Raw genomic sequence first — 10973 nt, 5'->3', positions numbered from 1 at the left:
GGAGGGCCTCAGTGTCCTTCCTTCCGATTCCCGTCGTCAGGTATTTAAGGTGTTGTTCCCCAATGCCCTCCAAGATGACGAGGATCACCTTTTTACCCGCCTCGCCCGGGTATCTCCAGAGAAACGGCCGGTTCCACGCGAAGGTGATGAAGTTCACGCTTTGTCACCCCCAAGTAGTCGTTGTGCGAGGTGTGGCTATCCCATAACACACCTGTGGAAGCGGAATATTTCAAAGTGACTGGACGCTCTGTTGCAGCTAAGGCCTCCCTAAAGTGTACTCGCTGTGGCATTTTTTATGGGTACTCCAAGTATGGAAATCCACGGATGGGATGGCATTTGTACGGAGAAGAAAGGAGTGCTGTTGAAGTTTCGGATGTGTGTTTTGTGGACAAGTCTCTTTTAAAATAGGAAATTTCCTTTGCGTAAGTTCTTGTTGAATGTTTCCAGAAATTTTGTTATATTCCTTTTTGCACATAGAGCCGTTTAATATTGTTGAATTGCCAGTCAATAGCCGTTTAAATTTTCGCGAGCATTAGCGTGACCACCCGTGAAACTGAATTAAATCTCGAAATGTACACCTCTGTTCGTTACCATCTAAATGTACAGCCGGTTAACCATTTGTTCGTTACCCTGTTTTTGTGAACCTAAGTCTTTCTCTATAGTCTCTTATTTATTATTGTTTTTGTTGATAATTATTGGACACAACTCCGTTTAGTTTACTTTGTTTTTTAATTTGGAAGGTGTCATTCTTGGGTCTCGTTTAGTGGCTTTGCAGTCGCCTTTAACGAAGTTCATGGACTTAATTCAGGTAAGTGGTACCATTCCAGTATGGGGCCCATGAATATAAATAAAAGCAATTATTTCCAAAAGGTAACTTTTATTTTTCGTCCTGTTGAGTTTGGAGTTTACAGCTACTCTATAACTTGAGCAGGTCGAGGGGACGCGAAGGTAGGTGGCGCATTACGGCTATTGGAATATAGTTTAAATTTTATTTGACATGTATATAAGGCCCAAATCGGCCATTTCTTTCCATAATTAAGGTCGAGTGATAAAGCTATCTTTGAAATGTAAACTTTATTTGGCCTCTTTTATTTGTGATTTAAATTCTCTCCTAAGTATCTCCTTCTTAATTTCTCGCAGTTGCGTCGGCCACCCTGCAGATGGCCACCAAAACTAAAAGGCGCTCATAGTTTTCGTGAAGATAATGAATTTAAAGTACTTGAATTTATTAGCATTAGAAAAAGCCTCGTTTGACTACATTAAGAGATAAACTAGGTGATCAAAAGCTCTTTTTCTAACGTGAGCTTTTAAAGATAATTTGAAACCACAATGAGTGGTAATAACGCGTTGTTTATTCGCAATCTTGCTCACTCTTGTGGTCGAGAACTGTTCCCGGTGGACGAAGCCCCTATGACTGCACTTGTTAAAGAGGAAAGCTAGTTCTGCAAATAGAAGTTTACACATTTGTATTTTGAAATATCACTTGTGGTGTTTATCCCTGCAGTTACCACGTACAATTCGTGCTATTATTTGTTTAATACACTACAATCCTCGGGGGGCCAGGCGTTTCTTGGCAAAACCATTGCACTTCGGCTTTGTTTAGTATAGTTGTTTGGCCATTGCACTGACCGTGGCCGAGGACGCCCTATAAAAAAAGCAAAAAAAAGGAAACCGACTAATACTGAAAAGAATATGAATCTAGCAGCCATTTCGGGTCTACAGTTTCGTTTTAGATCCAAAATTCAAGAAGGAAGCTCTTTGTATCTTTATTTTGTAAATCCTTTGTAAAAATTAAGATGTGTTTCTTCTACTCAGGATTAAGTGAGAAAAGAGTGGCAAATGCTTTCTGGAATGGAGAGCTGGAAGCTGAACTAAGAGAAAGAAAGGCACTTGACATGTTCTCAATGATGTTTGTTGATGCTGACAGAGAGGCAATCATGGCTCACATTGACAAGCTTAGAGCCCAGGCAAATTATTCACATCCTCCTGAAGACTGCACTGAAGACTGTAAAGCAAGAGGTGATGAATAGCAATGTAAATTATAACATAACCAAAGTAAAGCGCGCGCTCTGATTGGTCAATTTAGCGTTCCCCATTTGCCCATGGGTGTACGCTGCTGACGTGAGCAAATGCAAAGACTATTTTTCCGCGCGCGCTTGTTTTTTCTGGTCGCGTAAGATTTGTTAAATAAACGGGAACTCTTTAGCTACAATGTATCAATGTTATGTTATAAAACAAATGGTAAACACCACAGCGTACACTATTGAGTTATGGATGCACTTGGGAGGTTTGCTAAGCACTCAAGAAGCTAGATTCGCTCTCGCCTGTCGCCTCGAGCGACTCTTACGCTTCTTTCGTGCTTAGCAACCTCCCGCGTGCATCCATAACTCAATAGTGTACGCTGTGGTGTTTACCATTTGTTAATTGTTCCCTCTTTTTGCAGTTGTTTTTTTTCCCAAACCTTCATTTTCCTATTAATGCTGAAACCAGAGGAGCCAATAGCCGATTGGATTGGTGGATTTTCTAAGTCATTTATAAATACAATCTGTGATTAGGAATGATTCTTTCATTTTTATTTTGAAAGGATGTGGTAAGCTTTGGTTTGCAGACGGGCAGTGGAAATTGGTGTTCGCACATTGTATGATGAAGAGAAAGGTGCAAGCCCTAATGTTTATTTTCTGATTCATATCATTAAGAGTTTAAATCCTTGTTTTCACTCATCCACCTTCAATATTTTTGAGAAAGGTCAACAAAAAGTGTTTTACATTACTCTCTGGGCATTTGATTATCATATTTTTTTTTCTCTTCTTTAAGCTTTTTCACTTTTCTTTTAAAAGAAAATACATCACATTCATAGTTTAAAATTTGTTGTAAATTACTATGTTCACTTTCTTATGGAACTGCATTTGTTTTGTTACTATTTAAAAATAATAAATTTCATAGATGCATAAAATTTTGAAGGACCAGTGTGAAAAAAAAAAAAATCTGATGGAGTCAGGGTTTGGATGAATCAGTTTGGACTCTAATGGATTCTGATATAATGAATGTGCTTCCACTGAATGTGATTTCAGTTATGTTCACTATGGAGCCCTTATATTTGAGAATGACACACTTTTTAAAACATTTGACAATTTAATAATAATCATTTGGTCATTACTGTTGAATCTCCTTTTTTTAACATTTTTTCATTAGAATGTTATCAATGGACTTCCCCTGGCAAGTTATCTTGATGTCTGCACTGCTGCCCCTGTCCATGGAATGGCATTTTGCCAGGAACATTTAGATTTTCTTTCCTCCAGGCATCCAAGTATTCCTTCTGAACTATGGTTATACAATGAATATATGAAGTTCATATATTTTGAACTGCGGTTATAGATACGTATGATGCACAATCCCCGCAGTAGAGAGCGCTATTTATACAATAGCGAAAATCAGACCTGAAAAAAATCAGGCCTGTACGGGATTCGAACCACTGACCTCTGCGATACTAGTGCAGCGCTCTACCAATTGAGCTAACAAGCCAACTGGGAGCAGGCCGTTAAGTTGATTCGTAATAAACCCGTGATGATAAATCAGATACGATGAATATATGAAGTTCATATATTTTGAACTGCGGTAATAGATACGTATGATGCACGATCCTCGCAGTAGAGGATCGTGCATCATACGGTAGAGCGCTGCACTAGTATCGCAGAGGTCAGTGGTTCGAATCCCGTCCAGACCTGATTTTTTCAGGTCTGATTTTCGCTATTGGATAAACAGCGCTCTCTGCTGCGAGGATCGTGCATCATACGTATCGTTTAGTTATCATTATCACCCTTAGCTGTGCCCCGAAAGCTCAGACCTCGAAAACTTAGACCCCAGACCCGAAAAACTCAGACCCTCTGGGTATCTCGAAAACTCAAACCCGAAAAACTCAGACCCTCTGGGTGTCTCGAAAACTCGGACCCGAAAACTAAAACATATTTACACCGCGTGAATGCCGCAAGCCGACTTGTTTACTGTTGGTCGATACAGTGGCATTGCGTGCACTAATCATGAAAATTATCTGCCGAGAAAAGAAAAAACAGCTTGCAGTGTTAGATACGTGCAACGATCATGAAAATTATACTTAACATTCGCATAGAGTTTTCTTTTCGTTATCGTATACGCCAAGTTTATATCCACAACGCGTCGTGTCATTAGAGGCTTTCCGCGTCACCTGTCGTCGCCTGGTACCAGTGAGTCATATTTTGACTAAGTGGTTCATCATCTAAAAGAAATGGTCTTCGCAGGCGAACTTCAGAGATCCGATTCCTTTTCGAGAACAGAGCTCAAGGATTCATTAAAACTTGAAAAGATATTTCCGAACCTGTGCCTTCGTAGTTTATCTGGTAGTAGCACCCAACTGGTATCTGGGAGGAGTTCGATTCTACTGATAAACTCTGAGGACACCTGAATACTATTCTGTGATTACAATTCATTGTAGCTCACCTCCCATTTCGTTCCTTGTAAACACCAGTTAGAGAACTTACGTAATTAGCTATACAGCCAAAATTCGCAAAGTTGTTCAGAATTTCCTTGACATACCGTATTTCCTCGAATAAGTGCTCAGTCGCGCATTTAAGCTTCGACTAAAAGGAGGGGCAGTAGTTGAAAGGAAGGCGCCAAGGGATTTATAGGTAAAGTCTGTTAACGAGCCAGTGGCCCATCAGGCCGGCGCTTAACTCCGGTTTCTGTAGCATGAAGCGACTAGGAGTATTTCTACTCCCCCCTAGATGGGATGCTAGTCCATTACAAGGTTACCCCCAGCATTAGAGATGAGATGGAGATAGTTTATTTGAAAAACATTGCCACCGAAGGATGAATTACGTATTCATTTACAAATTTAAGAAATATATAAAAATGGTAACATACTTTTAAAATATTAAAAATTAGGTAACATTGATAGAGTCAGCTTATACAAAGCGTGCGTAAATGATGAAAAATAAAACTATGATAGCACCTGTTCGTACGAACGACAGGTAAATTAAAAGCGCGCTTTTCCCTTAAGTCCACCCTAGATACATACCTGGGCGGCAGGAGCTTGTGCAGCTTGTGATTTGGTGCAAGAACGTTAGAAAAGAGCTTGTTGGCAATATTCTCGCGCCGCTCATGCAGCGAGATAAGCCCAGTGCACGCTAGCGCCTCGTCATATTCTTTATCAGGGAAAACTATACGTAATGCGCGCTTCTGGCATTACGTATAATTATCGCCGGTTCCCATTTATACACCTGGGTGAAGAGAGGCACTGTAAGAGTAAAGTGGTTTGCCTAAGAACATAACACAATGTCCCTCGCCGGGGCTCGAACCCGGACCACACTCAATCCGGAGTCGAGCGCATCAACCATGAGGCCACACAATTGAGGTTTTCATGAGGGGCCTTCACAAAATGATCGAGGGGGTGCTTCTCTGCTTATTAAGAAATTACTAACCTCAACTGAACGCGCTGTAGTTAAAGCTTAAAAAGAGTTATCAATAGATTTGTAATAGTGACCAGATTTTCCCATCCTCGGAGACCCAGTGGCTGTCAGTCGCTGACTAAAAATCAACTGTCAGTCCCTGGGTCCTCGAGCATGAGGTTTTCCTACTATTGCTACCATTCAAGAAAGTGATGAAAGAGGGGGGGGGGGCGCTAATTCGAGGGGTGCACTTGTTTGACATTAGGGACTTTAAGCAAACAACGAATGCTACGGCAACGAGAACTTGACGTGGAAAAACAATAGATCTAATTGGCAGAACAATAGCCCAGCACGTGTGTTTTAAAACTTTGTACATTTCTTAGCCGTCCGTTGCAAAACAACAACATAAAATCACCAAAATTTGCGTCGGTCTGCGAAGCGAAACCGCGGCAGAAAATTATTTTAATTTACATTTGGAACTCAGCGCTACTTCTATGCGTTATGTTGAGTTTGAGGTCTGGCGCCCTATGAGACGGTAAACACATGCAGCCATTTTCGAAACTCTAACTAAAAGTAGAAACTCATCTTTTAATCGATGTCTTCCATGGCGTTGCCGTCCTGACTGCTTAAAGTCTCTTTTATGGCCTGGGGAAGGGTTCTTATTTTAGAGAGCGCGCTTATCAAAGCTTGGGATCTTATTCTGGGAAATACGTTATGTTGACTCAAAGGCTCGTTACACTTTGTTTTCTTTTTTCAGAGGGAGTATCAAGCATACTGTCAGCCTTATGTTAAAAGCAATCAGACAAAAGTTTGGTTCAATAGAACCTTTCCTGATCGTCAACTACCCAGAGAATTTCCTCGCTAACTGAGGGAAGTTAAATAACTTGACGGTCAGCGTAATTTGATGAACACACATACTACACTCTGCTACTTTGCTAGTTTAGTTCTAATCAAATTTTTTTCATGTGTGGGATCAATGCGGGCAGTCCCGAGCGGGCAAGATAGGCCTATCTTACCCGCTCGGGATCACCTGCATTGATCCCGCCTTTGCAAAAACTCGAATTACAATTACGTTCGTAATTGTGCGACAATGTCGGCGATGGAAACGCAAAAGTGGCAGAAGATAGTCAAAACAACGAAAATAGAAACCATTCTCGTGAGTCTGTTGTGCTACAAACACAGTTGCCTTTCTTTCCCGACTCTCGAACTTAAAAGGTCATTCTTAATTCTAGATATAGCGAAATCTTTTTGCAATATAATAAATCCTCTAGTAACCAAGGTTGTTCGGTCAAGATGGCTGGATATTAGCCTCAAGAAATAGAATCATTTATCATGCCTAAAAAATTAGAGGTCTAGTAGTTATAACTATCCAAGGCACGATAATAACTTTTGTAATTATTGTGCCTTTTATGGACCGCAATTATTTTGTACGTAGAAGCTATTTCAAAGTTTATCGGTCGTAAATCTGAAACCCGGCAGGAGCTCAGGCAAGCTAGAAAAAAACTAACGTCCTCCCTTGCTAAGAAGGAAGTTTACCGCTTCAGTTTTTCTCTGTTCCTGTGCTAGTTGTAACGTTGTGAGACCATTGTCATCTTTTGAATTTACATCAACACCAAATGACAGCACTGTATCAATCAAGGTTACACTACCATGCTGTGAAGCGTAGTGCAATACATTTCTTCCAGCGAAGTCCTTCGCAAAGGCATCTGCTCCCCTTTTTAAAAGGAAATGCGCGGCCGCAATCTCGCCAAAACTAGCAGCAATAAGTAAAGGTGTGGCATTAAAAGAGTCTTTTGAATTCACATCAATACCACGTGACAGGAATATCTCTATTGTGTCGATTTGACCACCTTCCGCAGCTGAATGCAGTAGATTTCTTCCATATCGATCTTTTTTCAAGGGATCTGCTCCCTTAGCTAAAAGAAAAGAAACAGCATCAGATTTGCCACGTAACGCAGCAAATGCCAATGGTGTCTTGCCATACATATTTCTTGAATCCGCGTCCAAACCATGTGAGAGTATTGTCTTGATGATGGCGAGATTACCACCACTTGAAGCGTAGTGTAGTAACCTATCTTCTGTGACGTTTTTCAAAAAGGGATCGGCTTTCTTGTCTAAAAGACAATTAACAGCTCCCATCTTACAATTTATGGCAGCGATGGCTAACGGAGACTTATCGTGACCATCTTTAGAATCGACGGGTAGACCATGCGATATCAATAGCTCGATGATGGCGACATTACCACTTTCTGCAGCAGAGTGCAGAGAGTTTCCACCTCCTCGGCCTTTCAAGAAAGGATTTGCTCCTTTTTGTAGAAGACAATCAACAATTTCGCCCCTTCCGTACCTAGAAGCTAATATTAAAGGTGTGTCCCCATATCTGTCTTTTGAATCGATGTCAAGTCCGCGAGACAACAGAGTTTCGATGACGGCGACTGTACCACCCTGTGAAGCTGCATGTAGTGCATTCATTTGTGAAGTATCTCTGATGAATGGATTTGCTCCATTCTCTAAAAGACAACACGCGGCATTACTCTTACCCCGCCAACAAAAGAGAATCAAAGGTGTCTTTCCATCACTACTTTTCTGATTGATGTTTAGACCACTTGACAGTAGTGTCTCAATGATGTTGACATGACCAAGAACGGAAGCTAAGTGCAAAGCATTTACTCCATTCTTACTGGTCAAGGAGGGATCTGCTCCTTTACCCAAAAGATAATGAACTGTTCTGTTCTTGCCAGCTATGGCAGCGATCATTAACAACGTGTAATCTTCATTATTTCTCGAATTAATGTCTAGGTTGTGTGAAAGCGAGGCTTCAATGATGTCGATGTTGCCAGTCTTAATTGCATTGATAAGTGTCATCCACTCATCAGAATTAATTGAGTGGAGTTTCTCTCTTACCTGAAAATAAACAAAACGATTTTGATAGAAAGGGGTCAGTATAAATTATGAAGGAGTAAACAAGATTGAAATTGATAAAGTGCTTTGTTTGGAGGCTAAGCTGAATTGTAAAGCTTCATTGACGGCGACGTTGATATCTCAAAAAAAATTATGTCTGGTCCCAGAAATCAGAGCATTTCATAAAACTGTATATACTTACTCTTTTTGGTTTGTCTTGTTGTAGATAAGCTCATAGTTTGAATGATCGATCACCATTGCATTATCAAACTTGAGAGGAAAAAGTTTGGAACGTAAGGAACATCCCTTTGATTTGCTGATGTGAGATTCTAGTTTTTACGCTTTTCGGTTCTTGTTGTTGTTGTTGTTGTTGTTGTTGTTTTCGGTCATTGTTTTATTTTTCCTGTTAGATATCTCTATGTTCGCCAGCAATAACAATGCTTATCATAGCCTTTCTGAGCTGGAAATTCGTTGTCATCCAGGCTCGTTCATAATATGTAGATAAATAGAGTAGTGAATGTAAAAGATTATGTAAATAGTTAATATCTCTAGATCAACCAATATTTTGGCAAATATTTAATACTGCGTTTTCCTCATCTAATAACTTTACGTGTCTGTATGAATGAACAGTGGAGCTCGCTGCTGATTCGGTGATATCTAAAACACGCCAGGTTTAAACGATTTCAAAAGAAAACGATCCAAGAAAAAGCAACAGTGGCCGGGGAAAATATGTCTCTAATCTACGTTTTAATGACTGAGGATCTTTTTCGGGCAAAACAATAGAGTCATCAGCTGGTACTTACCCTTCAAATCCTCTTCAAGTTCAGAAGGTCCTGCTTGTGCTCCCAGACCGCTGTCACTAGTGCCTGTGGTTAAACTTTGTGTCTCTTGAGGTAAATTGTCAACATAAGCCTTGATGTATTGCAGTTTTTCTTCGGCATAATCCTTACTTATAGGCCATTCGTAGTCGATGCGATGAGCTGAGGGAACATAAACAGCACATTGAAACATATTGTTTTTTGAATCCAATGAGTTGCTCGGGTAAGCACCCAGTGGTATGACAGGGAAGATTAGCAGGTCAATTCCAGGAGAAAGAGAGGGAGATGCTATTGATGATAACCCGTAAAGATCCAGGGAAAGTGTTGTATCGTATAAGACATTCCCCTTTTAACTAATGGCTGCCTTTTTAACCTGTTCGCACCGAGTCAATTTAGCGACTCAGCGAATGGGCCACAGTTTTCTAAAAACAAAACAAAAAATTGAGAAATAGGCGTGAAAATAGCCCACTTTTAATATTTTTGGATGCAGGCCAAAGAAAATGGGCCAATACACGATGTCTAGGCTAAAATGGGAACTATTTAAAAAAAAAAAGGAACCAAACAAGTATTTTCGTCCTTAAACGTGACTCCAACGAGATGTTTTATGCATATATGGGTCCGTAAAATCACAGACGATTAAAGATTTTTCAGAAATCGTTATAACATTTATACATCTTCGAGAAGGAAGACATCTTTTTCCTTCCAAATGGTACTCCTAAACTTCAAATGTAATTGAATCTAACTTTTGCAACTTGGGGATATATTTGATATCTGTTAGATTCTAAGATCTTGTGGTGACCAATTTCTTACAAAAAAACGCCTTTATGACATCCTATTAACTCTTTGAATCAACAGAATTACACCAACCTTTTATCGGATACGAAGGGATGTTGGGAATTTTCAATTTTACTTGCACTTCATCTTCAAGTTGAAACATCTGAGAAAACCCAAAAGGGAGATAACCATATATCCACGCTCCTAACTCTCCCCCCCCCCACAACTTTAGAGGGTGACACGTAAGTTCCCAGGTCTCCTGTCGCAATCTTAACCAATGAAAACTTCCACCGTCTCAATTTTTATACTGGTTCCCTTCAAAACGAAAAGCGTGAGTCACCGTAAAAATAACTGTATTAAACATCATTTAGTTACCTTGCTCCCCCGGAAGTGTTCCCGAAGCCATGCATGTCTCGAAGAACTCATGCGGAGGTCTAGTCAATTGTTTCTCCTGATTCTCGATTTTTTCCTTTAGAAGTTCGACATCGTTCTCCAGTCGCTTCAGTTTTGTCGGCGATGCATCATCTTTGTTCGCCGTCAATAATAACTCAGAGTCAGAATATCTGCGCTTTCTTCCCTGCGTTTTTTTCGGATCACCTATTAATAAACAAACAAACTGCAACATGATAATCGTTTTGGGTTGGAGTTGCCTCGGAAAGACTTAATTCTGGACAAATTAGCACAAAAATCATCAGTTTACATCGCTATAAACCAGAGGTTAAAAAAATTATACACTGACAGTATCTATGGATTATGGAGGCAGTGTGGCTGAGTGGTTAGTAGAGTGATTATGGAGGCAGTGTGGCTGAGTGGTTAGTGGAGTGATTATGGAGGCAGTGTGGCTGAGTGGTTAGTGGAGTGATTATGGAGGCAGTGTGGCTGAGTGGCTAGTGGAGTGATTATGGAGGCAGTGTGGCTGAGTGGTTAGTGGAGTGATTATGGAGGCAGTGTGGCTGAGTGGTTAGTGGAGTGATTATGGAGGCAGTGTGGCTGAGTGGCTAGTGGAGTGATTATGGAGGCAGTGTGGCTGAGTGGTTAGTGGAGTGATTATGGAGGCAGT

The 10973-nt window shown here is 40.5% G+C and overlaps 2 protein-coding genes across 2 annotated transcripts in view; one reads left to right on the top strand and one right to left on the bottom strand.

Annotated features, from left to right (window-relative positions):
- The first annotated feature begins 234 nt into the window (after window positions 1-234).
- Window positions 235-4925, top strand: LOC148740226 (uncharacterized). The gene is made up of 5 exons (XM_088748442.1): window positions 235-422; window positions 741-808; window positions 1816-2019; window positions 2585-2655; window positions 3193-4925. Exons 3-5 carry the CDS (start codon window positions 1896-1898, stop codon window positions 3373-3375), a joined length of 378 nt encoding a protein of 125 aa, XP_088604568.1. The 5' UTR covers window positions 235-422; window positions 741-808; window positions 1816-1895; the 3' UTR covers window positions 3376-4925.
- Window positions 4926-5774: 849 nt separating this feature from the next.
- The window catches only part of LOC111346142 (uncharacterized), a 45127-nt gene continuing 39928 nt past the window's right edge, over window positions 5775-10973 (bottom strand). Inside the window, exons 14-17 of the mRNA XM_088749650.1 lie at window positions 10289-10510; window positions 9077-9301; window positions 8905-8978; window positions 5775-8324 (exon numbers count right to left, since the gene is read on the bottom strand). Of these exons, the coding sequence (XP_088605776.1) occupies window positions 6924-8324; window positions 8905-8978; window positions 9077-9301; window positions 10289-10510 (1922 nt within the window). The 3' untranslated portion in view covers window positions 5775-6923. The remainder of the gene's footprint in view (window positions 8325-8904; window positions 8979-9076; window positions 9302-10288; window positions 10511-10973) is intronic.

The sequence above is a fragment of the Stylophora pistillata genome, chromosome 2 (assembly GCF_964205215.1).
Source record: "Stylophora pistillata chromosome 2, jaStyPist1.2, whole genome shotgun sequence".
In the NCBI taxonomy this organism is placed as follows: Eukaryota; Metazoa; Cnidaria; class Anthozoa; order Scleractinia; family Pocilloporidae; genus Stylophora; species Stylophora pistillata.
Note: the sequence above shows the minus strand (reverse complement) of the source record. Positions and strands in the feature narration are given on the sequence as shown.

Bases quoted from the DNA above. Each gene is read 5' to 3' on its own strand.
- LOC148740226 (XM_088748442.1), top strand. From the start codon at position 1,896: ATGTTCTCAATGATGTTTGTTGATGCTGACAGAGAGGCAATCATGGCT. The intron at 2,020-2,584 runs GTGATGAATAGC...TTATTTTGAAAG, and splicing joins TGAAGACTGTAAAGCAAGAG to GATGTGGTAAGCTTTGGTTT. The intron at 2,656-3,192 runs GTGCAAGCCCTA...TTTTTTCATTAG, and splicing joins ATTGTATGATGAAGAGAAAG to AATGTTATCAATGGACTTCC.